General features: G+C 47.4%; 1 protein-coding gene across 2 annotated transcripts in view; it reads right to left on the bottom strand.

The window, feature by feature from the left end:
* Positions 1–27,379, bottom strand: part of scml2 (Scm polycomb group protein like 2) — a 37,841-nt gene that overhangs the window by 2,339 nt on the left and 8,123 nt on the right. For both annotated transcript variants that reach the window (XM_036545146.1, XM_036545145.1), the window contains exons 2-13: positions 22,615–22,801; positions 22,146–22,214; positions 21,664–21,734; positions 21,086–21,320; positions 20,521–20,609; positions 19,952–20,195; positions 9,529–9,830; positions 8,710–8,845; positions 7,049–7,252; positions 5,980–6,156; positions 5,280–5,405; positions 756–989 (exon numbers count right to left, since the gene is read on the bottom strand). In XM_036545146.1, coding sequence (XP_036401039.1) covers positions 756–989; positions 5,280–5,405; positions 5,980–6,156; positions 7,049–7,252; positions 8,710–8,845; positions 9,529–9,830; positions 19,952–20,195; positions 20,521–20,609; positions 21,086–21,320; positions 21,664–21,734; positions 22,146–22,214; positions 22,615–22,636 — 1,909 coding nt within the window. In that variant the 5' untranslated portion in view covers positions 22,637–22,801. The remainder of the gene's footprint in view (positions 1–755; positions 990–5,279; positions 5,406–5,979; positions 6,157–7,048; positions 7,253–8,709; positions 8,846–9,528; positions 9,831–19,951; positions 20,196–20,520; positions 20,610–21,085; positions 21,321–21,663; positions 21,735–22,145; positions 22,215–22,614; positions 22,802–27,379) is intronic.

The following is a 27,379-nucleotide window of genomic DNA, read 5'->3' on the forward strand; positions in this document are numbered from 1 at the left end:
CACTAGGTGGCAGTGCTGCACACCTCTTCAGATCTGTGCCAGAACTGCACACTGTTTTAAGGAGTCCATTAGAACAGGACACAAGCAACGCACTTTTATATTAATATCCTATTCGCTTACTATTTAGAGGCCTCCCCAGGGTCACCACCAACCCCCAGCTAAAGAAAGAATTTCACTTTATTAGCTAAAAAGAGATGCCTGCTGTAAGGGCTTCAGCTGTGACTCATCTTCATCTCCCAGTCCCACACGTTGTCACTTCAACACTTGATTACATTGCAGGGAATTCTGGGAGCAGTTTGTCAGCTCAGAGCAGATCTGTCCATGTTTTTAATCTGCACCAAGCACACTAATCCTGATGCTGTTCCTAACCACCAACTTCAAACACGCTCAATTGTTTTAAATGATCAGAACGTTTCAAAGATTAATGCAGTCACACTGAGAGGAAGCTGGTAGCGGCATATTCACATGACCTCACATGCATACATGCATACGCACACACACAGCCACACATACAGGCGTGTGCCCACAGACACGCACGCACGCACGCATACACACAGACATGCACATGCAGACAGAAACGTAGATATACACATGGAAACAAGCATGCACAGACAAAGACACACATGCATGCGCACACACACACACACACACACACAAACACAGCCTGTGAGCAGTGGGCAGAGAGAGAGCTGAAGCGGGGGGCCCTGCCGCAGGGACGTGCCGGTGCAGAGAGGGGAGGCTCTTACACTGCCTACCTTCCACTCGTCTGTGCAGGCGCGTGGAGGCCACCTCCGGAGGGTTGGAGGCCAGGCGGTGCAGCGGGGGCGGGTGGCTGGGGTAGTAGGGGGTGCTGGCCTGGGCGCGGAACTCGGATGAGCTACGCAGGGTCGGGGGGCGGGGCGTCATGGAGTTGGAGGCGGAGTCCATGGACTCCTCCGTGAAGCGCTGCTCCTTCAGCATGCCATTCTCCTCGTGAGGCAGGGTGCCTGCTGCAGAGGAACACAGCCTCAGTACCGTCACGCTCACACAGCCAGCATTACACACACAGCGTTTCCCTCAGCACCGTCACGCTCACACAGCCAGCATTACACACACAGCGTTCCCCTCAGCGTCGTCACGCTCACACAGCCAGCATTACACACACAGCGTTCCCCTCAGCACCGTCACGCTCACACAGCCAGCATTACACACACAGCGTTCCCCTCAGCACCGTCACGCTCACACTCCCGCAACCAGCATTACACACACAGCGTTCCCCTCAGCACCGTCACGCTCACACAGCCAGCATTACACACACAGCGTTCCCCTCAGCACCGTCACGCTCACACTCCCGCAACCAGCATTACACACACAGCGTTCCCCTCAGCACTGTCACGCTCACACAGCCAGCATTACACACACAGCATTCCCCTCAGCACCGTCACGCTCACACTCCCGCAACCAGCATTACACACACAGCGTTCCCCTCAGCACCGTCACGCTCACACAGCCAGCATTACACACACAGCGTTTCCCTCAGCACCGTCACGCTCACACAGCCAGCATTACACACACAGCGTTTCCCTCAGCACCGTCACGCTCACACAGCCAGCATTACACACACAGCGTTTCCCTCAGCACCGTCACGCTCACACAGCCAGCATTACACACACAGCGTTCCCCTCAGCACCGTCACACTCACACAGCCAGCATTACACACACAGCGTTCCCCTCAGCGCCGTCACGCTCAGACTCCCGCAACCAGCATTACACACACAGCGTTCCCCTCAGCACCGTCACGCTCACACTCCCGCAACCAGCATTACACACACAGCGTTCCCCTCAGCGCCGTCAAGCTCACACTCACACAGCCAGCATTACACACACAGCGTTCCCCTCAGCGCCATCACGCTCACACAGCCAGCATTACACACACAGCGTTCCCCTCAGCACCGTCACGCTCACACAGCCAGCATTACACACAGCGTTCCCCTCAGCACCGTCACGCTCACACTCACACAGCCAGCATTACACACACAGCGTTCCCCTCAGCACCGTCACGCTCACACAGCCAGCATTACACACACAGCGTTCCCCTCAGCACCGTCACGCTCACACAGCCAGCATTACACACACAGCGTTCCCCTCAGTGCCGTCACGCTCACACAGCCAGCATTACACACACAGCGTTTCCCTCAGCACCGTCACGCTCACACAGCCAGCATTACACACACAGCGTTCCCCTCAGCACCGTCACGCTCACACAGCCAGCATTACACACACAGCGTTCCCCTCAGCACCGTCACGCTCACACAGCCAGCATTACACACACAGCGTTTCCCTCAGCGTCGCCACGCTCACACAGCCAGCATTACACACACAGCGTTCCCCTCAGCACCGTCACGCTCACACAGCCAGCATTACACACACAGCGTTCCCCTCAGCACCGTCACGCTCACACAGCCAGCATTACACACACAGCGTTCCCCTCAGCACCGTCACACTCACACAGCCAGCATTACACACACAGCGTTCCCCTCAGCGCCGTCACGCTCAGACTCCCGCAACCAGCATTACACACACAGCGTTCCCCTCAGCACCGTCACGCTCACACTCCCGCAACCAGCATTACACACACAGCGTTCCCCTCAGCGCCGTCAAGCTCACACTCACACAGCCAGCATTACACACACAGCGTTCCCCTCAGCGCCATCACGCTCACACAGCCAGCATTACACACACAGCGTTCCCCTCAGCACCGTCACGCTCACACAGCCAGCATTACACACAGCGTTCCCCTCAGCACCGTCACGCTCACACTCACACAGCCAGCATTACACACACAGCGTTCCCCTCAGCACCGTCACGCTCACACAGCCAGCATTACACACACAGCGTTCCCCTCAGCACCGTCACGCTCACACAGCCAGCATTACACACACAGCGTTCCCCTCAGTGCCGTCACGCTCACACAGCCAGCATTACACACACAGCGTTTCCCTCAGCACCGTCACGCTCACACAGCCAGCATTACACACACAGCGTTCCCCTCAGCACCGTCACACTCACACAGCCAGCATTACACACACAGCGTTCCCCTCAGCACCGTCACGCTCACACAGCCAGCATTACACACACAGCGTTCCCCTCAGCACCGTCACGCTCACACAGCCAGCATTACACACACAGCGTTTCCCTCAGCGTCGCCACGCTCACACAGCCAGCATTACACACACAGCGTTCCCCTCAGCACCGTCACGCTCACACAGCCAGCATTACACACACAGCGTTCCCCTCAGCACCGTCACGCTCACACAGCCAGCATTACACACACAGCGTTTCCCTCAGCACCGTCACGCTCACACAGCCAGCATTACACACACAGCGTTCCCCTCAGCACCGTCACACTCACACAGCCAGCATTACACACACAGCGTGCCCCTCAGCACCGTCACGCTCACACAGCCAGCATTACACACACAGCGTTTCCCTCAGCACCGTCACGCTCACACAGCCAGCATTACACACACAGCGTTCCCCTCAGCACCGTCACACTCACACAGCCAGCATTACACACACAGCGTTCCCCTCAGCACCGTCACGCTCACACAGCCAGCATTACACACACAGCGTTTCCCTCAGCGTCGCCACGCTCACACTCACACAGCCAGTTATCCACACGCACCATTTAACACACAGCACAGCCACGGTCATACTCGCACAACCAGTTATCCACACACACTGTTGGACAGACCCACAGCATGGTCACAGTTTTACCTGCAGAACCAGTACCACACTCACTGTGTTATTCTTCCCAGACTCACAGGGTTATAGATTGACAAGGTCACAGAGACACAGAGGGGTGAGAGACACTTCAATACTGACACTCACTGTTTTACACACTCCCAGTAATACACACTCAGTTTTACACACTCCCATTAACACACACTCACTGTTTTATACACTCCCAGTAATACACACTCACTATTTTACACTCTCACAGTAATACACACTCACTGTTAAACACAGACACACAGGTCTACACACTCAGAAACAGTGTTAGACACATAGGGGTTTATGCATAAAGCCATCCCTTATGTAACTGTCCAAATCCATATTTCACATCACTGTATAACAGAACGATTTTATAGAAATGTCCCCAGTCTTAGTGTGGGGAAAAGGGAAATTGCCACAACAAGACCAATGCTAAGCCTGCAGTCCATTCAGTCACACAGTCCACTGTAAATTGTGTAGCACCAGTAACAGCAAGTGAGACAGGGAGTCAGCAGAAGGCTAAATTATCACATGAATATCTATGGGTCTCCTGAAGAACCAGGACTCAATGGTTAACATTGTTGTTGTGGTTGAGCGTGGAGCATTATCTTACGAATGCACTATGTAGGCATATAATACCTTACATGATCTGACAATCTGTAATGACACACATCATGTAAATAACCATATGTTCTCTCACTAGCCCCATCACTCCAGACTAGGTCAGTCGTTCCATTCTTACAGTCACACCACGGTTACACCTCCATGTCTAAAAGCATTTTGGTTTATGTGACCATCTTTGACAGAGAGCTCTGATGTGACCAGAAACCCTCGTCCTATGTGTGCACTGTGAATCAAAGCTATAGGCATTTTTAGCATGTTAAGCAGCACAATACTCGTGAGAAGCGTTGGACACCTTCCTTACAGTTATCTTTTTATAATATTAATGCTTTTACTCCCATAGCGTCTCACACAGGAACCATCACTGAAAAGTTGGATTTATACATTCTGCACAAATGAATAATGGATGGCTCGAAGAATTTAAACACACACATGTACATACGGATATACATCTGTCTCATACATTGTGTCTCCCTAGAAAGCTCTTTAAATGCTATTTCAACTGACTCTAAATAAACAGAAATAATTTATTACTTTGTCTCTGACAGTATTGCAAATAGCATTCCATGAAGTATCGCTAACATGGTCAGCATTCGGTTAGCAATAATGAGCAGGTGGATCAGGGTTTCGATACTATAAGAGCTCAAATGGCAGGTCATCAATGGCCGGTCTCGTGTTTGGGCTTTAATTAATAAAGGATGTGGATAATTTCATTAAGTAAGCAGGCGCATTAGCGAGAGTGCTTCGGTCATCCAGAACCGTCAGGACCGTCAGCAGCGGGTCAATGGAATCTCTTTACTGTCGCTACGCTATTGAGCAGAACCGGTGGAGCGCGCTCATTTAGAGAAGTGCTCTGCGCCCAGCCCCGGTGCACCGTGGGTAGAGTGCGGGCTCTGGCGGGGTACCTTCTGAGGGGTGTGCCTCTGAGCGCAGGAGTTTTGGGGACAGGGGGGCAGTGTACGGAGGGGTCTCCTTCGGGAAGCGCTTGGTCCCTCGGTTAACACATAAGGCCTCAGACGTCTCCTCTTTTACTGTGGTGGGAGAAACAATGACGAGACAAGAGCCGGCATAAGTTACTGCCTGCAGCTTCTCACTTCCACAACAATGTGTATGTGTGTGTGTATGTGTGTGAGTGTGTGTATGCATGTGATTTGTTTTTCAAATCATTCTTAGTACAGGCCTACTGCAGTACTTCTTTGGTGAGTGTGATGGGGAAATCTCAGGATACGAGGTAGAAGTAATGATACACACAAGCATGTAAAAGTACACTCTTCCCAACCTGCACACACAGAACGTGCATTCAGACATTCACAAGCTCACTCACACACATAAACATAGCACACACATACACACACACAAACACAGTAGACACACCCACATACATACAGACACAAGTACGCACGCATACATAGACACAAAGTAGACACACATGCAAACATACACACGCATACAGACAGACATTACATTACAGCACTGGCAGTTAGCAGACACTCTTATCCAGAGCGACTTACACACAAACATGAGCACATAAGCATACACACACACACACACACACACACACACACACACACACACACACGCAGGCTGCAGCACACCCTCTCCTACCTGACTTGCTCCTGTCATAGGCGGTGTGTCCGGCGGCCACATAGGGGCTGAACGGCTGGCTGCTGAACAGGTTCTCGCACTGCAGGTGGTGACACAGCGTCTCCAGGAAGCGCAGCACGAAGGAGGCGCTCTTGGCCGACGGCAGCTGCACGAAGTGGGTGCTCCCATCCGAGCGCACTGGCACAGGGACAAGGGAGAGAGACTGGTGAGAGCTGCTTTCCCATCAGCCCACTGCGGTACCTCACCGACACTGCTGAGAGCTGCCTTCCCATCAGCCCACTGCGGTACCTCACTGACACCGCTGAGAGCTCCCTTCCCATCAGCCCACTGCGGTACCTCACTGACACCGCTGAGAGCTGCCTTCCCATCAGCCCACTGCGGTACCTCACTGACACCGCTGAGAGCTGCCTTCCCATCAGCCCACTGCGGTACCTCACTGACACTGCTGAGAGCTGCCTTCCCATCAGCCCACTGCGGTACCTCACTGACACTGCTGAGAGCTCCCTTCCCATCAGCCCACTGAGGTACCTCACTTTAATTAATACAGTACTCATACATTTCATTAACAAAAGGCATCTTTTGCTTTATTCTGAATTAAATGTTCCCTTTTCCACACTGTATGTTGATTGTACATGACTGTCCCAGTGATGACTGAGTGTGAGACAGCAGCTGAAAGAAACAGGTTTGGGAGCAGATGTCCCGGCCCGGAGCCCTCCCCCCACCCCCACTGGGGAGAGCCCCAATCAGAAACTCCAAAACCAGGTTATGTGCAAGTGTCACTTCTCATTACACTGAGACAGATTACATCAGCTCCATCCCCCCTGTATTCTGCCCGATCCTCTGGTCCCTGGAGTAATAACGGCCACACTCGCCTCCCCCCTACACATGGGCCCTGAGCCTGCCTTCTCAATTCAATTCAGAATAAGAGACCTCTATAGGTACATCAAGCATATCACCCATAGTCTGGTCTGATTAATTTCTATGAATATCTAAGGTGCCTGAGCTGCCTCTCTGTCTCAGTGTTATTTCTTTATGTGCTGTAGCTCTGGCACTGAGACTGCGATGGTACCTTTGATGACCTCGCCGCCGTCTGACTCGGACTGCAGGAAGTTGAAGAGGATGCTGGGCTGGAAGGCGCAGTCGACGCAGGCCTGGACGGCCTGCTGCAGGACCAGGTTGACGGGGCCCGGCCCGAAGTGGTCAGGCAGCTGCTGCATCTGCTTCCTGTCCAGGTGCGGCCCACAGTTCCCGTGCTTGTTCACGTACACGCACACTGCAGGAACGCACACAGAGAGAGGGGTGTGAGACCCAGCACTAAATATAATACAGCTCCACTCCACTGCAGGTGCAAACACACACACGCACACACACACACACACACACGCACACACACACACACACACACACACACACACACACACACACACACACACACGCACACACGCACACACACATACAGATAAACAGGCTCATTACATTACATTACACTACTGTCATTTAGCATTTAGCTTATCCAGAGCAACTAATGTAAGTTACAGCTTTATCCATTTATACAGCTGGATATTTAATGATGCAGTTGTGGGTTAAGTACCTTGCCCAAGGGTACAACAACAGCGCCCCAGCTGGGAAACTGAACCAACAAACTTTCAGATACAACCCTGTTCCTTACCCCTACACCACACTGCCGCCTCAGGAATCAGCAGAATACAATAGGAACAAGCAGAGGCAAAGCTGTGAGGTCAAACAGCACACCCCTGTCCCACACCTGACACAAGCACTTTCAAACCAGTGGTGTTACTGAACACCCAGCCATTCAATTAATGTTTAACCGCTGTCTAACGCCTGCTGTTTAATGATCAATACTCATCTTTAACAAGAAGTGTTTTCACTCCAGCTTCTACACACAATGTCTGAATAATGAAAATTGTAAGCATTTTGTTTTCAGACATGAAACAGACAAGGGGAGGAATGAGCTAATGGGCTCTCATATAACGTAGCCAGATCTCCCATTAGTGCAACGCAACTCTCAGAGCACATAGGGCTGTGCGGAATCATGTGTCTGTGTGGGTTAGCGGGGCCAACCCCTCCCATGAGGGAACGTATTAAGGTCATTTCCATGAAATTAGCATTTCCAATCTGATTGGTGAGACCGGTCACCCTGAATGTTATTTGGGGTGGGGACAGGTTTTTGGGGGCAGGGGCAGCTTTCCTTGTGCAAGAAGCATGCAATTGGTAGACGCGGTAGAGGGGGGGGGGGGTGCAAGCCAGAATCCAGACATGCTCCAAGGACTGGGACCTGAGGGCTAACGGAGCTAATAGCGCTAGTCTTGTGTTATTTCTGTAGGGAGCTGCCATGTGGTCTATGCTGACTTAGACTGCTGCCAGATGAAGCGTTCCTTTTCTTTTCACTCCCTAATTTCCATAGGAGTCTGCAGCGCCAAAATATTTTCAACTGCCATATTCTCAAGGACAAATCAGTCTGAATTATGTTTTGAATGAATCATCTTTGAAGAAGTGAAGTCAACTTTTTTGTTAGAATATAACCCAGATAATCCTTAACATTTAAAATGGGACAACTGGATATGCTTCTGACACCTATTTATATCCCTACTGTAAACTGAAGTTACATCAAGGTGATGAATAACCGTGTTTTTCATACATCAGGTGGTTTGGCTGTCTGTGTCATTTACAATATGTTACAGCATACAGGCAGGACTGGTGCTGCTTTACCTGTGGAGACGACTGCAGGCCCAGCGTTGAGGTGGCTGGGCCCATCCTTTGGTACCTGAACGTTGGAAAGTCTGGACTCTTGTGCTGCGGCTGGTGGACCTGCTGAAGATGAGGTCTGGACCACTCGGGGCTTCCTCTGAAACGCAAAACTCCACTCATCATCACTGCTCTGTCCAATCCCCGGTCCCCAGGGGCACCAACACCCTGCCCACTGTGATAGCTCCACCTCCTTGCTGTACTAAGCTTCACTTCCATTGGACTAAAGCACTACCACATCCTGTGATTCTTCACTGCAAGACAAAGGTTAATCTATCCACATCACTGACAATGTTTTCCACATTCATGAAAGTGAAGCACTAACCAGAAGTAATTGTGCCCAATATTTTATGCCCTAAATCCAGGAGAGGAACCCTTTGCACCTGAGACACATAATTTGGGATTACTGTGGCTCAGCAGGCACAGTACACAGCTGCTCATCACAGAAGCCTGCATCTGGTTTATCAGTCTCTGGAAGGATACAGGACCAACGGCTGAGTCAGGGATGGCTGACCTGTGGCCCCAGGGCTCCTCTGAGAGTCATGTGTGGCCTCTGAAGTGAGTGTAAAGGGGACTGGAATGACATGTCTCTGGTCTATGTGACGATGTTGTGTGTAGCACTAATGTCTGGGTTATCGGTCTCTGGAATGACTCTTGTGATGGAGACAGGACGTAAGGTGTCTCTGGGATGGGAAGAGGAGTGATGCGTCTTTGAGATGACTGTGTGACAGGGGGTGGGATGACGCCTCTCTGAGATGGCTCAGTGGCATGGCGTGGCCATACCTTGCTCCCGGGTTTGGGACCCCTCTTCTTGTGTGGCCGGGGGGCGAGCTGCGTGCCGGAGGTAGTCTTGGCCGCGGCGCTCTGTGCCGTGCCGTTCTGCGCAGCGGCTGCTGCCGCCGCCGCCGCCTCTGCCGCTGCCTTCAGCATGGCAATGGTCTGGCTCTTAGGCCGCCGCCCCCGCACGCCCTTCCGAACGGGCAGGGGGGGCAGCGGCGAGCTCAGTCTGTACGGAGACTGCATTGAGCGTCTGGTGGGCTTTGAGGGCGATGACGCTGGGATCTGGAGACTCTTTGGGAGGGTGACTGCAAACAAAATGAAACACACCAATTAGAGCAAAGAAAGCAGGAGGATGACCAATCAGAGCAATGACATCAGGTTGACCAATAACAGCTAAAACAGCAGGAGGACCAATCAGACTGGAATATAGAAAACATTCACACTTCATTCCTTCTCAATACCATACAAAGACCATTCTTTAACTGTTGGGCTACCATATATTGTGTTGTATTGCACCTCACAGTCGCTTTGGATAAAAGCATCTGCCAAATGAATAAAGGTAAATATATTGCGCCATTTTTTATAATCCTCACACAGTGCTTTTTTAAAGCCAAAAATAACCAGAAGAAACAAGGAGACTAAGCTCTGCAACATATTCTGACACAAGGAGGTGTGACCACTGCAAAGCAGACAGCAGTTTTATTCGACATTTTATTCCAAGACTTTGTAGCGCAACAAATTCACATTCATTTTAGCTCTGATATTCTTCAGCTTGGTGGTCTTAGGTCTCAAAAGAGAGCTGTCAGGTTACTCACAGTGGATGCTGCTAGCTCTGCGTTTTTTTGACTGATTAAAAAAAAATATTTTCTTTAAATCACAGAAGATTAACTTTCAACCAGCTGAAGGAGGTCTTGAGATGGAGCCAGGGGTCTGAGAGCGCACTGGGAGCCTGTGCTTATCTCTTTAAAGCAACGCAGGAACACGCACACACAGGCACATGAACTGCCATTCTAATGTGCATTAAGAATTCCGCGAAGGTGAAGCCGCCTATACGTTCTCGACACGGGAAGATCAAACAGAGACGCACATGAAAAAATAACTTTGATCTCCCCTCTTTGAATCAAGACTGGCTCAAGGACCCTCATGCCTCCCCTCTCAGAATTCATTTCCCCTCCCCATCCAACTGAGAAATTCAAATGCGGCATATCTGAAGTGTCGTATTTCAGTTCCTTGCGTTAGCAACGCAACACAGGCCTGGCTGAAACACGAACCTTGTTAAAACAAACAGCCAGACAGAGGAGGTCGTTTGAAAATGAGAACTGTGCTGAGTGCTCTTTCTGTGTGCGCCTGTGCGTGTGTGTGTCTGTGTACATGTGTGTGCATGTGTATGCGTGTATGTATGTACGTGTGCGCATGTGTGTCAAGGGGTGGGGGGTTGATGACCCCTTTGTCTCAGTGCCCCTCCCCCCACCGGGCCAGGTCTTAGGGCCTGTGCCCTCTGGGACGTCCCCGAACCCCTCTAGAGCAGCACTGTGTCCCATTATGACCCAGGGACTGATCCCTCCAATCTCCTGTGTCCCTTCACACACTACACTCCACAGCCACACAAGTCTACTACAATACAGCATGCACAAACTGCACAACCGCACAAGTCTACTACAATACAGGATACACGCTACACAAACTACACAACCATATCAGGCCTTTACAATGCAAGATACACACTATACAGACTATACAACTACAGGAGTCCTGTACAATAGAGGATACACACTACACAGACCATACCACCACTGCACAGTCACACAGGAGCACAACTACACAGGAGCCAACAAAAAGAAGCAGTATTAATCAAATTATAGCATATCTTTAATCTGCCAATTTAATCTTTTCATTTAAAGTGGCAGGTATTTTTGGATAATCCTAAAATGAAATTTAAAGACAGCATATCAAGAATATGTCATAGAAGTAAAACATTATTTCCATGTTAACAATGTGCAAAAACGTCTTACTGAAAAGAATATTTACATTTATTCATTTAGCAGACGCTTTTATCCAAAGCGACTTACATAGGTTACAGTTCTTTACAACGTTATCCATTTATACAGCTGATTATACAGATATTTCAGTTCTGTGACCTTTTTTATGTCTATATGGCCTCAGTAGCTGTGTATGCTAAAGCAGCTATTGTGGTATTGTGAAAACAGCTGTGATTTTTAGAATGAAAACATCTGGAGTTTTCAACACTCCTCTCAGACTAACATTTCAGAAGACTGTGAAGCAAACATTGATTTATAAAGGAATTCTTCCCTTTCAATATGCATTATATCACATACTGTATGTCATAAGTGCTTTATAGCACAAAACAGTAAAGAACATTAATATTCACAAACCCTATCCAAAATCCCCTGCTATAAACACTGTCAAAACAGAATTCATGCAAATGCGAGATTACATTTTAAACCCACCCCCCAAAGTGTATTCACAATGCTCAGATTATATACTATTAATCTGACTTGGAGAGGTCTGAAAGTGGAGCCGTAAAATATCTGGAAAATCTGTAATGACTGAAACACCTTTCTGTAAGTGTGCTTCACTCCCATCTCCCTCTTTCTGAAACGTCTCACAATGGGCAATTCTGACTGACAAAAAGACGCCTTGGATATCTTCAGCTTGATGCGTTGACCCATCAATGGAGGTGCGAAAAGGCACATTGAGGAAGCATTGTGAATATGACAAAGCAACGGACCCCATCAGACTCCAGATCTCCTATTGTTAACCTTATACATGCATTTCAAATTGGATCTGATAAACATCTAGCGTTTCGCTGGAGCTCAAAGGCTGTTTTTTTTTCAGAAGGGGAAGGAAAAAAAGCATCTTTGCGAGCATGAAAGCTGACTTTTCAGCACTCTTTGAAGCACAGAAAAAGCAGCCCCAGTTGCTAGAGCTTTCTCCAGCTACTTAATTGGAAGAAACACAGAAATGGGTCCAGAACAGAGCACTGTTTTGTTACACTGTCGAAAGAGCTCAATCAACACACACACACAGACACACAATTGCATCGGCACACACGCAGGCACGCACTCACACACACTATCGCACGACCACACACATATGTGCACACATACACAAACGCGCCCCCACGCTCTCAAACATACACACATGTTCATGCACGCACACACATAATTGCATGACCACACACAAATGCTCACCCATACTCTAACACACACAGCATGAGACTAAGAACCAGAGCATGGTTGTGTCCCCTTCCCCCTGCCTCCACAACACCCCCTCCCCTTCCCAACCCCCGGTCTTACGAACGAAAATTCAATCTGAGAGCCAGATTAAAAAAAGAGAAGCAGAATCTGGGAGCGAGAGCACATTTCCATACAGAGACTCCTCCTGCTGCATCATGCAGGCATATGGACCTGATCACCATGACTTCATTTCCATGTGACCCAGTGACCCGCGGGACGAGGGAGCAGCCTGAGCAGGCCAGGGGCTCTGAAGTGTGTCCGCCACGCTGGGGGGGGGGGGGGGGGGGGGACTGGATTACCGCTCACAGCTCATTAGGCCCTATCCCACAATATTTACATTTGGCTGCAGACCGGGCCAGTTAACCCCGGTTCTGTTCTGCCCGGCGCAGGCTAAATCGGAACCACATGGGCTGACACTGGCCTCGGCAGAGTGGACGGGACAGAGGATTACCCGCAGGCAGCCCAATAAAACAATACCATCTGCAAGAATATAAAATATCAAAATATCCATTACACCTCAAAAAAGCACAACAATCAAAAACTCTCCTTTCTGGGTTACACAGCCTAGCCTACTTTTCAAGACTTCAGACTAAACTTCTTCAGAGCATGTGAAACATAACACCAGATAGACGAGATTTTCTTTACGTATTTGTGTGCTTCATACTCTGCTACAAGCAGTAAGAATGAACAAATGCAGAGCAAATACCAATTTAATTAAAGTGACACAGTTTCTAAAAGCAACACGATATCTTAACAACGAGCTAAGGAAAAACTGGCACAACGGAAATCCCTGAAACAAGAAGCGATGGGTATAAGCAACACTGAAACAAACTCCAGCACCACAATAATCAAATGCTATTCTCCACTACACTGGATGCTGTTCTGTGGATCATAAATCCACACAGAGAGGACAAACCTGCAACAGTTCCAGTCTTCCAAATTTTACTCCCTCTCCCACTCTCCAGTAACATTACTGCCATCAAATTCATTCACCTAAAGCGAATCCAACAGGCAACGTACAGACTTCAGCGAAACACACTAACTGCACAGAGATGGTGACAGGCTCATTTCAGTCAAACAACAAATAAAACAACCTTTGGTTAAAAAAGACCGGCAACTTAGACAAAGAGCACGCTCCCTTCCTTTGACAGACTGTCAGTATGAAGACGTCTCTTCTGCGAGCGCTCACAGGTGAGACGTGAAACTCTGAGGAAGCCCGCAGCCCGTGACCAAACAAAAGCCAGGGTGCTGGGGGGAAACTCACCGCAGGAAACAAAAGGGGTTCGAAACGCCGGCTCTAGTGTCTGCCGTCCTCACCCCCCCAGACCTCCTGGAGACCCTCGGCCCGCTCCCTGATCCAAAACCGACGGGAAACCAGGACTCCCCCCCCTCCACGCGCGTGTTGATCCTCGCTCTCTCTCTCTCTCTCTCTGGCGCGCCGAGCGGCTCTACCGGGCTCCGGCACCGACCCCACAACAAAGCCCCACGCTGACGGAGTGGAGGCAGCAGGCTGGTGCTGGGAGAGCGAGTGGCGTCTGATCTGCATTAGAGCGAGGAGAGGGAGGAAGAGGGGGAGGGGGGTGGGGAGGAGGGGAGGGGGGGCTGTGCTGGCTGGGGCTAATATGCATATTATCAGTGGGCTGTATTGACAGTACCCATCAGTCACCTGCTTCTCAAGCCCCTCCCTCTCTTTCCGGCAGGGTTGGGGGGGCGAAAGGTTAAAATGGATCAGAGGACCCCGATCGGAGAGGGGGGCTGACAGGGGTTGGGGGGGAGCTCCTGTTGGCTGCATTAGCAGGCTCTGTTGTCCTGGGAGGAGGGGTCTTGCGGTAACCCAAGCCTATTCACAGGTCCCAGGAGACCCAGCGCTGAAAGGCAGCCTCAGAGACACGGCAAACAGCAGAGCATAACGGCATTACCCGTCTTGAAAAGTCCGCTAAAAGTCCCCCTTCTTAATCTTAATGATGAAATGGGGGGCCAACAAAGAAGGGGTCTAATCCCAGGCAGAGGCAACCCCGACGCCGTTCCCATCATTACAGCACCTTTCCCCTGGAGAAATCATTCCCCTCTTATCTGCATATTCAGCTCCCTTTTCCAAAATGCAATTTACAACCAGCCCCTTTTCTCCCCTCTCCCCACTCAAATTATCCACCAATTCTGTTACTCTTACGCAGGAAATTAAAGTCTGAAGAAAAAAAAAAACCTTGTCTTAGTATGAATAATAATAATAAAAAACATTTAAAAATTGTTTGTTTGCTTTGCTGACACAGATCTGTGTGCTTTCAGCGGCTGGACCTGAGATAAGGCCAAGCTGGTGCTGGGAAGTCCCAAATGCGGCCAGAGAAGGCAAGAGGTTTTAAACTGCACTGTTTGGAGCTCGGAAGGGGGGCTGTAACAGCACGCACATACCAACGAAATGCCGTGTTCATTTGAAATTATATGCATAATTTCAAATTCAAATTATCATGAAATGATATGCCTCCGAATTGGCTCTATCTCTATGTTTTTTCCTCCTTTGTTTCAATTAAAATTCTTTATTTCCTGACCTACTTATTAAAACAGACACAGACATTCAAATTCGTTAGGCTGGAAACTTAAATTGCATTAATGCAGCCGTCCGCTGTGTTCTCTCTCTATGCAAATAGATACTTACTATTCTGTAATGCTGCAACCCGGGTAATACAGAAATGCAAGAAGAAATCTTATGCCTATCACTTTGGGAATGACCCTCTACGATAGCCAGTATCTTTCTACCTTTAAAGTGTTGTGAGCACAGAGCTAACTACAACTTCATTAAAGTGTTAAACAGATGATGAGGGGTAAGCGAACAAGTGACTATTTGGTGTACCTAAACATGCCGCGTGTTACCAACTGCAGATCCTCAAGATGAGCGGTCATTTGGACTGACGCTAAATGAGAGCGGCCACAGATAAAGTAAACACAGTGTATGCGGCTGTGCATTGTCAAGATAACAGCTCGTAAGTCCTCTGTAGGGCTGCAATGCAGGGATATTGCCTGTCTTGCTATGAGTAGAGAGGATCCAAAGAATTCTCTCCCACAAACGGCAGTGGTTAAGTGACACGTTTAGCTCCGAATGACGGAAAGCTGCTAATAATGACCAGGCTGCTGGCCCAGGGCAAAGGAAGCCCAAATTAAAGGATTTACGCTGCCCCCTCCCCCCACCTTTACACGCTCAAGTATTTCAGCGCCGGAGAACTCTCCACAGCTTCTCAACGGGGCCTGGAAGCACCTTTCACACAATGAAGGGAGTGCAGGGGTACTTCAGAGTGCACAGGGGTCTGACTCCAACCCCAGGCTCACTACTGCAGCAATCTCTGCACCGACATTGGGTCAGCATCAGTGTGGGAGAAGGATGATGGGAAATATCTGTATCTGCGAGAGAGCACCACAGCCCCACCCACTCTCCTCACCCTTCTTTAAGCAAGTCTCACATTGTCAAAAAAGGAGACGTAACAACCAAGTTCTTACCTCAAAATCTCAAATGCTCCTTTTCAAAGATGTCACTGTTACTACTTACAAGAACAATAACCATAATATCCATATAGTAACCAAGCTTTATCCCCAATACATACATCACAAAATAGGCACTTTAAATGGAGAACAAAGGGAGCTATAAGCTACAATTTACTTCGTAAGCTTAGTCTGAGACAATGTTTTGGCTGGTAAGATGTTTATTTAGGAATGGCTTCTAGTGGGCACTGCAAAACAAAAATGGCTGGCTGAGAATGTTCCACTGTATGACCAAACAGTTCAAAGCTATACACAGGGAAAACCTGAGCATCATTTTTTTAAGAAATAAGAATAAGAATAAGAAATACTTTATTAATCCCGAAGGAAATTTGAAATGAACTAACTGGACCTAAGAAATTCACCAATAAGAAAGAACTCTTTTCAACAGCCAAATAAAACAAAACACACAAAGAAGTAAAATGAGAAAACTTTTCCATCTTTTTAGAATGGACTTAAGAGGAATTTCTGCTGTTGTAGAAGTTCAGAAAGGTGAGGAGTTGCAGGCAGAGCACTGGCAAACAGATCCTGAGGCCAAATTGGAGAGTGCCTCTTTCCTAACAACACAAACGCTACCAGGTGGAAGATCAAGCCCTCCATCCTATATCCACAACAGCAGCGTTCCAGACAATGAGGAGAGGAAGCAGGGCCGCGAACAGCCCCCGACACGCTGCCCTGGGGCCGGACGAGCAGTGGGACCCCCCTGAAAGGCACATTTACCCCCATCAGTCACGTCGGCACTGTTTGCCCATGTCATATCAATCATACCGCCAGAGCCTCAGGTCCGCTTCAACCCAGGGTCCAAATCTTTACAAAAACAACAAGTAGCCATTTCTGAAAAACCCCTTTCTCTCAACAAAGAGCTGATGTAGCTTTAAAACAACAATAACCCAATACTTACATGTACGCGTCTCCAGTTTCTTGATAATGTTCCACCGACAGTGCATTTTGCTGATTAAATAGCACATATAATGGTTCCATGGAAGGGCAGTTCAGAGAGAGTGGTTGGTTGGACATACTGGAGTCATTTAGGAATCATTGTTCTAAGGGCCACTGGCTCTTTTCAAAAAAAAGAGTGACTGTTTCCAGAGAACATCCAAAGTAATTTCACACTGAGGTTAAAATTATAACTGTAAGGTAAACTGCAGACATCTTTCCATCAAAGGGCAATTTCAAACAATAAGATCAAAAAGTCTAATTTCTTGTTGTAAATCAATACATTTACTCAAATAAAGTGTTTGTACTGTTTTCTACATGAATACACAACTGTCAGACAGAGCAAAATTCATTGTCCAGACTGGTAAAAACTCCCATAAAAAATAAAATAATTCAATCCAAGATAATAAAAAATTAAACATAATTATAAAAATAATTAAAAGTAAAAATAATTCTACCCAAGATATGTATGCAACAATTTAACAAAACAAAGACAGCTACTGCTCTAGATACATGGAGTCTCACACGCTGAAGCTAAACAGAGAAAACACTTTAGGGGTAAAAAAAAGGAAATACACCACCTCTAACCACAAACCAAAAAACCCCCAGAGAGATGTGTCGGGCAACAGGCCTGTGGACAATCCTGGGATTATAATGGATGACTGACGAGTGGCTCAACATTGTGCCTTTGTTTGGCTGTGAGGGGCGTTAACATACGTGCATGCATTTCTGTGTGGGCGAGCCTAACCAAAGAGACAAAAATTAGCTGCCACCATCTTATTCTGGGGGTAAAAAGATTTCCTTTAAACAAATCAAGTCTTTAACAAATTCCAGAGCGCAGAATTGAATAAAGTAAAATTTCTGACATGGGCCTAGCTTTAAGAAGCCCTTCGGCTCTGACAGGACACCTCATAAGAGCTGGAAACCATACAGAAACAGAACACGTTTAAAAATGGACCAAAATAATCTGCATTGGCTTGTCTTAGGTCTAAAAAAATTAAGGGGATTTTCCATAAACCTATTAAGGCCTAGCAATTTCACAGCACAGACAGACAAATATCAAACAGATACAAATAGCATCTGTGAAATCACTGGGCTGGATTATCACATTAGTTCCTATAGGAACTAGTCTTTGTGGAGTAAATAGCCTGAGGGAACGCTAAGTGATGTGACTCCTGTGTAAAACGTTAAGGGACGTGTTGCTTTCAGCTTGAGTAACCCTATCACAAACATGGGGAAATTGTACAAAAATGAGACAGAGATGCGCACATAACACTAACTGAGAGTGGCACAGTTAGGGTATATTGGTCACATCTGCTTCTGTCAAAAGCACAATTACAAACGTCTCGGGGCTACATTTCCAAATCAAAATGCCCCAAGCCACCTAACTGTAATTTTTTCTTTCACGCAATAAAATGAAAGGTGAAAAATACAGCACATTACTTTCCATTTCCAAATCTCTCAAATGTTACATTGCTAGCTTGACACTGTCAAGTCTCATTTCATGGAAGCTGGCGCTGATGTAAACCTTCTTTACAAAATATTGTAATCATTTTACAGTGGTGACTGTATTGATCACAGCAGAAACGCTACAGTTCCGCCTCCATTCCCTGAGGCCCTGAAAGGCACAGGGGCCTTTTCATTTATCAGATTTCGGGTGACCCCACCCCCTGTCGACAGCGATAGGTGCTTTGAAGGGGGAGCTGCATTCTGACCCTGATCGGGACTGAGTGGGTCGTGACCTGATGGAGCTGCTGGTGCAGAAAGGGAGGAGTTAGATCCTCTCTTTCAGAGGAATGCCTCCGGAAAGTGGGAATGGGTCACGTGAGCCTCTTGCCCTGAGGCGTCGCCCGCCGCCAGGTCCTCTCTCACTCCTGCAGCCTGTCCCCGTGGGCAGGAGCACTCCCAGAGTTACACACCTCTAATTACATAAACACTACTATTTTTATATTTACGTAATGCTTCACGCTCTGCAATTATCTCGAGTAGTTTGACTGTTCTGCCCAGGTGGCGATGCAGGTCGCTGAAAATTTCCCAGCTCAAATTAAGCATGAAGGTCTTGCTCAAGCTTTGGCAGGGATATAACTCAAAACCAGCCCTCGTGAGGAGGACAGGGAGCTCAAAAACAACCTGAAACAAACAGCAAAATGGCACATTTCCCATAACAATAATGGAGTTATCCCTATTAGATTAAAACTGGAATTCCATCCTGTTGTGTTGCGGTAAGTAAGGATGGAGAATTATGCCATGCTAGTACCATGGTTTTGATGTAACTCAATCCTTCGAACGACAGGCCTGTTAGTCTGGCTGTGCTCCGACAAGCCTGTTTTGCGGTCTGTGGACCACCCTGCCGATTATCTCAACGCCGTTTTAAATTGCTATTCCAAAATGTTTGTGAGCTATTTGCAAATGTCTGACTGTCTGCTATTTTGAGGACACACAAAAAGAAATGCTGTTTACAGCTTCCTTTTAAATACCTCGCTGGGGTAACTATTTATTTCTACTAAATGTCATGTGACCGAAGAGTGTTACCATCAAAATGGGTGTATATTTGCAGGAGGAACAGTGTGCTTGAGAGGGATACGTGACCGTGCACTGAAACCCGCACTGTCTGGGTGAGCCGACAATTATTTTGGACACAAACACGTCTGGGCTTGTGGTGCCGGAGACATGAGCTCTGACGCCCTCTGGTGGACAGGACTTACCGCTGTTGCCGGGTGGCTGCAGGCTGTGCTTGGTCAGGGAGCACCAGCCCACGGGGAAGATGTCCCGGGAGTCGTATTTGCACCAGTAGTCGAAGGCGCCCCTCCAGCCATCGAACATGACGAAGATCTCGTCACCCCTGACCTCGCCGATGGTGGCGGGACAGATCAGGTAGGGGTTCTTCTTGTCCACTGCTTCCAGCTTCATCCCGGGCTTGAAGCCGTTCTGCGTGGGTTTAGGAGGCTCCTGCAGAGAGACAAAGACGATCAGAGAAGGTCTCATCTCAACTCCTGAACAGCTATCTGTGTCTTACCAGCTTGCGTCTACAGCAAAAAACACAGAGTACACATTTTAGGCTGTGCAACCATTTTAGTGATTACACACAACAGCACAATTTTATCCATTTATACAGCTGGATGTTTGCTGAGTCAATTGTGAGTTATGTACCTTGCCCAAAGGTACAACAGCAGTGCACCAGCAGGGAATTGAATCGGCAACCTTTCGGTTACGAGCCTTGCTCCTCACTACACCACACTGCTGCCGCACATATTTTAACAGACAGCATTCTGACCTTTTTGAAAGCTGTGGCTGGAGCCATCTCTGCTCCGCTTAAAGTCCTCAGCAGGAACATGGGCCATGAGGACGCGTTCATCCTGAACCCTAGAGAGGAAAAACAGCACACACAATTCAGTATGCTTCCCCAGCAAGACATCAGCCTCATAAGCTACAGGATGAGAACTCCCGCAGCAACACATTACAATCTCTGACCCCCGCTGTCATACACATTACAATCTCCCGCTGTCATACACACCTTTTCCCACATAGAAACACAAACCATGGAACACCTACTAAGATGTCCATCATTGGAGCACCAATGCACAGCACAGGATCTTGCAGAATACACTGATGTTGCTGCAGAATGTGTTCAATTTTGGTTGAATCACACCTAGCTTTGCACGTGGACTCGCCAAGAAGAAAATGGAACCCATACGGAAAAAAAGACAACATAAAGAAACTACCTCAAACACAAACTATTTCATGCTCCCTTTGATCTACTGTATAAAATAGAGGTTAAAAAAGTGAAAGGACAGACTCCGCCCCCTCCCCTTCCCATGATGCCCCGGGGCGGCCCTCACCCAGTGGCGGCTGCAGCATGTCACCGTTCTTCTCGCAGGTGCCGATGGGCTGGATGTCGGCCGAGTCCACCAGGCGCCAGAAGTCGTTGGTGTTGTCGCTGCCGTCCAGCCGCAGACGCAGGCGCGTACCCATCAGCCCCATCACCGTGGCGATGCAGACCGAGGTGGAGTTGCGCGGGTCGTGGGCCTCCAGCTTCATGCCCATCTTGAAGTCGTTGCTGGGGGGGATCCTGGACTGCAGGTGCAGACGGAGAAAGGGGGGTCAGTCAGGGAGAGACGGAGAACCTGGTCTCCTAGCAGCAAAGGTTCAAAAATGACTGAGGAGGGAGAGAGAGAGAGAGAGAGAGAGCAAGAGACACAGGTGGTAGCTTTTAACACTTAAAAGCTCTTTTATTTAACATTTGTTGAAAGAGCATATTTTTCCAAGAAAACAAAAACATAACTGAAAAAAGGGGAGAGTGGGTGATAGGGTGAGAGAAAGAGAGAACGGGATAGAAAGAGAGGGACATAGAAAGAGGGAAAAAGACAGAAAAAGGTAAAGAGAGTAAGAGACTAGAGATAGTGAAAGGGAGAGATACCTGTCTGAAGCAGCTTGGGGGTGCAGGTGTAGATGAAGTTTCCTTCAGATACTCCTCCCAGCTGAATGTATCTTCAGCAGGACAGAAAAGAAAGACACTTTCAATTTTGAAACTTTTGAAATGTATGAAAACACTATCAACACAAAAACAACAGATTATACAGTAGTCATTGATAAAGAACATCCCCTCCCATTGCCCTGTATTTCCGACTAAATGACGGCACAAAACGCATACATTACAATGGTGTCCCTTGTGCTACGACTACTTCTGAGTGGGGCTAATATGTAATACCCTAATCTAAACAGTAGATGGCGATCCAAGCCAACAATACAAAAAAATCCAGCAATCAACCTTGGAGTTGATCAAGTGTGGAGTTTAGTTTGATGATGGGAAAAAGTTATAATGTATTAAATGTCTGATAATTAGGCGAATTAGAACTGGTGTAACAAGCAAATTCCAATGGCAAGAGAGGCATTTTGTACCTTTACTTGGAGGAGGAGCTGCTGAAGAGGTGCTCTTGCCTGGTTTCTCTTTTTTACTGTCTTTTTGGTCTGAAAACAGAGACAAAGCTTTCAAAAACCTGCATTTAGCCTTAGAAAACAAACTCTTAGAACTTAAAAATCAGCCCTAAGCCCCTAAATACCAGCACAGCTAAATACCAGGCAGCACTCCACTGTTAGGCACAACAAGGAAACACAAAATTACATACAAGACAAAGTCTTTGAAGGCAGCGAAAGGCAAATAAGTCAGTATTTTCATAAAGTAGTAGTTACTTTAGGACTTTTTCTTACAGTGGTAATTAAAGAAAAACACTAGTATCAAGCACATTCATTTACAAGTTACCTTTTCACAAAAAGACACAACACAACATAAGACTTGACGAATCCTGGAAGTAAAACCTTAGCTAAATAATGTTTAGAATAAGAAAGTTATTGAACTTAAACCGCTTACCTTTCACTGCAGTTCTGCCCATGTTGGCCTCTGGGTGGGAGTGTACCTGTGTCAGGTGAGAGGGGTGGGCGGACGGGTGGGTCACTCAGCGTGCCACTACAGGCCCGGCTCTGGTGTCCTGGGGCGCAGAGAGAGGTCTGGACCGGCGCTCCGTGGACCACAGCACCACAGCAAACGCCAGCAGAGCCTGGGGGGGAGACGGAAACACGCGTTAGCTCACAGCGGCCCGTCCTGAAGATTGATTACAGTCTGCTGAACTCGTGCAACCCTTTCTGTAGTCATGAGAGGAGGAAAACACACACACACTCAGATAGCTGTGCTAAATATGGCTTCCCCTCTCTCTGTCTGTCTGTCTGCCTTTCCTGCTGTTTCACCGCAGGCAGCAGAAGTGATTTTATTTGCACCTGCTGCACACCGTGTCTCCTATTGGATTTCTTCAAATTCAGAACATAATGAAAAGCCAGCTTGTCTAGTATGTATTGTCATTAATTCTTCATTTTTTGTGAACATGCAGACTAGGGTCATGCTCTTCACCCACAACGCTCTCTTTGTGTGACACAGTGACCCGATACAACAAATAAATACAGCAAACCCCTGATCTAGATACTTGCTACTCTCACCGCTGAGTAACTCAGCAGAACTTAAACATTTAAAAGCCCTCTGAACATACTTTAGGATCTCGTGCGGCAGTCTGTGTGTTTAAAGGAACACAACCCAGCTGCCTCGGTCTCGTACTGTGAGATAATTCACCTGCCACACTGGTGGGAAAAATCCCTTAAATTCCTTTGCAAGATGAGCAGTGCAGCATGGCGCACGCTGGAGCCAGCTCTGGTGAACGGGATCATGGTCTGGTCTGGCAGGATGCAGAGGATTCCAGCTCTGAATTAGCACATCTTGAGAGCACAGTCTTCCCTGCATGTTGCGCCATTCGAACATCATCAATCCAGAGCCAGAGTTACACCAGCCCTCTCTGCTTCTAGGCACTTGAAAGGGGTCGAGCGCTTCACCTCGTTTCCCTCCTTCTTTTTGGGATTCCAGCATTCCCGGAACAGAGCGGGGGCCCGGTCTCCGATGGAGCTGCTGTCCGTACTCCAGCTGCTTTCTGTGGAGGAGGAGGGAGCATCTCACCTTCTCCTCTCTCCGCTGTGCGCTAAATCACTGCGTTGCTGGCAGAGATGGCATGGCGCACCGTGGCCTCCAAGCTACCTCTGCTCTGCATTGGCCTGACCAGCAGATGCACATTCATGTTTTATCATCATACCCCTCAAACGCAAACTGAAAATTTACTTTCAAAAATGGACTCTTCTTTACGTTTATGCTGCTCCTGACAGAAAATAAAATATCTTATTGTTGTTGTTTTTGAAAATGCACTTATTTTCTGTCACATTGTATCATACTCCCCACGTTTGCTACTGAAAATGGATGTCTGAGTCTGCAGTTGAGCCCTTTCAAATGCCAGTTAGCTGAAAGTGAATATATAATTAGGACTTTGTTTTTTCGCATCTTTGAGCGAGACAAAGGCATTCACCATTTCCATGATGTTTGGATGGTTTCGCAGTATACAGAAACAGTGACACGCTCAGTATTGTCAGTTCTCATGGCTCATCATTGTAATAAATGGGTGATACATTTATTTTCCATTTCTTCATTTGAGTAACCATATTTTTATCATTTTCATCCACTGTTACCATTTCTGTTTGAGAGGTTGTGTTCATGACATCAGATGTGTCGTAAAATTTTAGCACATGGACAAAAAGCAAATTTTCACGAAATTTTTCACAAAAAAAAGCAAATACATAAACATGGATTCACACACCCATGATGACTACTTTGAGGATTTGTTGACAAGACAGAGGGCAATTCCTGGCATCCGTCATGATGTTTCTTAGGAGGGACTTTTCACCAGCCCTCCAGCATTAGCATTGTAGCATTAGCGTTCTAATGCTCGCCCAGAGTTCTGCTTCTTGTCTGTGAACCGCCTTCTTAAGTTCACAGTTGTATATTATACACTACACACGCACATAAATATACTGCTATCCCGAAGTCTTCAGAACTTTGGCATTTAGAATAAACGGAATCAGATTCTTCTTAAGAAGACCGTGATGGAACTGTCACTGAAAAACAATAAATGAAATAGTGAAAAAACAGCAAGTGGAAGAGTAAAAAGGAGTGATAACGAGTGATAGAGCATCATCATTTTTGTAGAGGTACTCATCTCCAGAATGTTGAGTTTGTCTCCTTTAGCCATTTTATTGTGGACTGTAATGCGTGATAAGGTTCATTATCATGCCAAAACTTTATTTTTTCCCCCAACTAGTATTAAGCTTCTTCAAAGGAGCAGTGACCAAAAACTGGGATAAATGTGAATCCATCTACCCCTCAGTTCTGACCAGGGGCCCCATGAGCAGTGTGTAAATCACCACCGAACCGAAACAGGTCCACATTTATATTTAATGCGAAAACACGATGCCCACGGCGCTCTTCCTGCCAGTGCCACCTCCTGGGGGCCTGGCCCGCTGCTCATGGGCACGTCTGTGAGGCTCCGCTTGACCTGACTACAAAACAGGATCCTGCGTGGCATTCGTATGTGGCTTGAGGAAGGTTCACCCCTACTCTCTGGGCTGTGGCTTCCGAAGAGGCCTCTCCCCTGCACCCAACGGAACGGCAGCTTTTGAGATGCTTCCTGATGATCCTGAGTGTCCTAGACCTTCTTTATGATTTCTGACTGCCATCCTTTGGTTTGAGTTTGCCTTTTGAACCACTTCCGTCATGGCAAGTGTCCTCTTCGTTCCACTGCACCTAGCATCTTGGTAACTTCTTTGTAATGTAGAATGGCATAATTATGGTGTAGTGGTAAGCAGCAGGGCTTGTAACTGAAAGGTTGCAGATTCAATTCCCCTCTGGGACACTGCTGTTGTAGCCTTGGGCAACACACTTAACTCACTACTGCCTCAGTAAATACCCAGCTGTAACCACTGTAACTCACTCCGGATAAAATCATCTGCTAAATGATAACAATGTACGCATATTACTGTGGCCAGTATAGTTTTTACCTTGACCAGTTTTTGTAGTCACCACCAAACTTGCTGAGGTGACCCTTCTAGACTACCCTGCGACTTTGGCCAGACATGCTAGTAATTCCCAGCTTACTCCAGTGTGTAACCTACTGTGACTGGGTTTCTGAAGCTCCTGTGACACAGACAGAGCTTCTGTCTATTTCCACACAACAGTAACGTGATTCAGCACTTCATCGACAGATTTTTTCTGAGATAATTACGAAATGCAAATAAATGCGATCAGTGTTTTTCTTAATAACAGACGTGCAATTACACATTTCCATTCATCCGAGCAGTAAATACTGATTACACACTTGAGTCGCTTCAGTTAAATCAAGTTTTTTATTACAGTTTATCAAGACTATGAATGAACTTGGAGGCCACAGTACCTACTCAGCAGTAAAGGAAAGGGTACAACATGATACATAGATTTATTTATTTTCAGCACTTCCTGTAATTTAGCATGAATCACTTCACAAGTACCTCTGAGAGCTTCAGGGGAAAGAGAAGCGCTCTTCATAAATATGTTTTAAGAATCAAAGACACCCTGTTTGAGCATTCCACCTCTCTGGCAGTGCAATAACTCACTGTACCTTGATAGCACAGCAGCTTAGGCGATCAAAGCATCTCAGAAAACTTAATCGCACCCCATTCAGAAGGCTGCCAACAGTTGACATGTACATGGACCACGGTGCTGTGAAGGTTTTTTTTCACCCACATCTGTAGACTCATTTATAACTGTGCTGTACAGATGGTTTAAGGAAGTTTGCGAACATGGCGGAGATAAGGGCAGTCCGCTGATGTATACCAGGCCGAAGCCCATTTCACTTCCTGTTTCTGTAGCCTGGCGCTCTGGCTCGCACAGGTCGATCTCTCATTTGCGTAAAAGCCCTCATCTCTCCTGCTTTGCGGTGAATAAAAAAGTTCAGGAGTGCGAATCGGCATGCAGGTAGAGAGGAGAGATATGGTTAGTGAGTAGCCTAAGAAAATCACAATCATAGCTTACGAAAAGCTAACGAAAAACACAAAAAACAAAGCTGACATAAAACAGAAAAACGTAAAATTGTTGTTCTTTTGTTACACTGTAGTGTGGTTTTACACTTTAAAGTACAACATATACACTTTGTACCGTGAAGTGATTAAACCAGACATAAGATGTTGGGTATGGTTCACATGTGGCAATGAAAACAAAGTGCCCTACATGCACCACACAGTAAATTTGTCCTGCTAATTAAGCAATGAAGCTTATATTCTACAACAACAGTATATAACTGTAATTAAATCAGCCTTAAAATGCAATATGCTGAACAGCCACAAACTAAAATTTGCAACTCAGGCTGTGTTTTTCTTGGTCATTGTGTATTTCTGGGTTGTATTTATCGCCCTCCTTTTGCCCTCTATTACATCTGGTGATGAAATCATAGATTCTCGACATACGGACTAGGTAGTCAGCTTGGTGTATTGCTCAATGAATATTCTGTCTCTGCCACTGTTGAAGCTACAAGTGTCCTAATTTGCTGGCTCATTCTGAACCTGCTTGATGGGGCGTGGTCTAAAGCAGAACATTCATAGTCAGCACAGGAACACAGGCAGCACCAGAACCTCCTGTTACCTCCGGAACCTTCCAGACAGAGGACGGAAAGGGGAGTGGAAGCTGAACAACACAACAGAAAACCTGTAATGGAACACAACTCAAATTTCCAAAGAGG

Source organism: Megalops cyprinoides, chromosome 14, assembly GCF_013368585.1.
Source record: "Megalops cyprinoides isolate fMegCyp1 chromosome 14, fMegCyp1.pri, whole genome shotgun sequence".
NCBI classification, from domain to species: Eukaryota; Metazoa; Chordata; class Actinopteri; order Elopiformes; family Megalopidae; genus Megalops; species Megalops cyprinoides.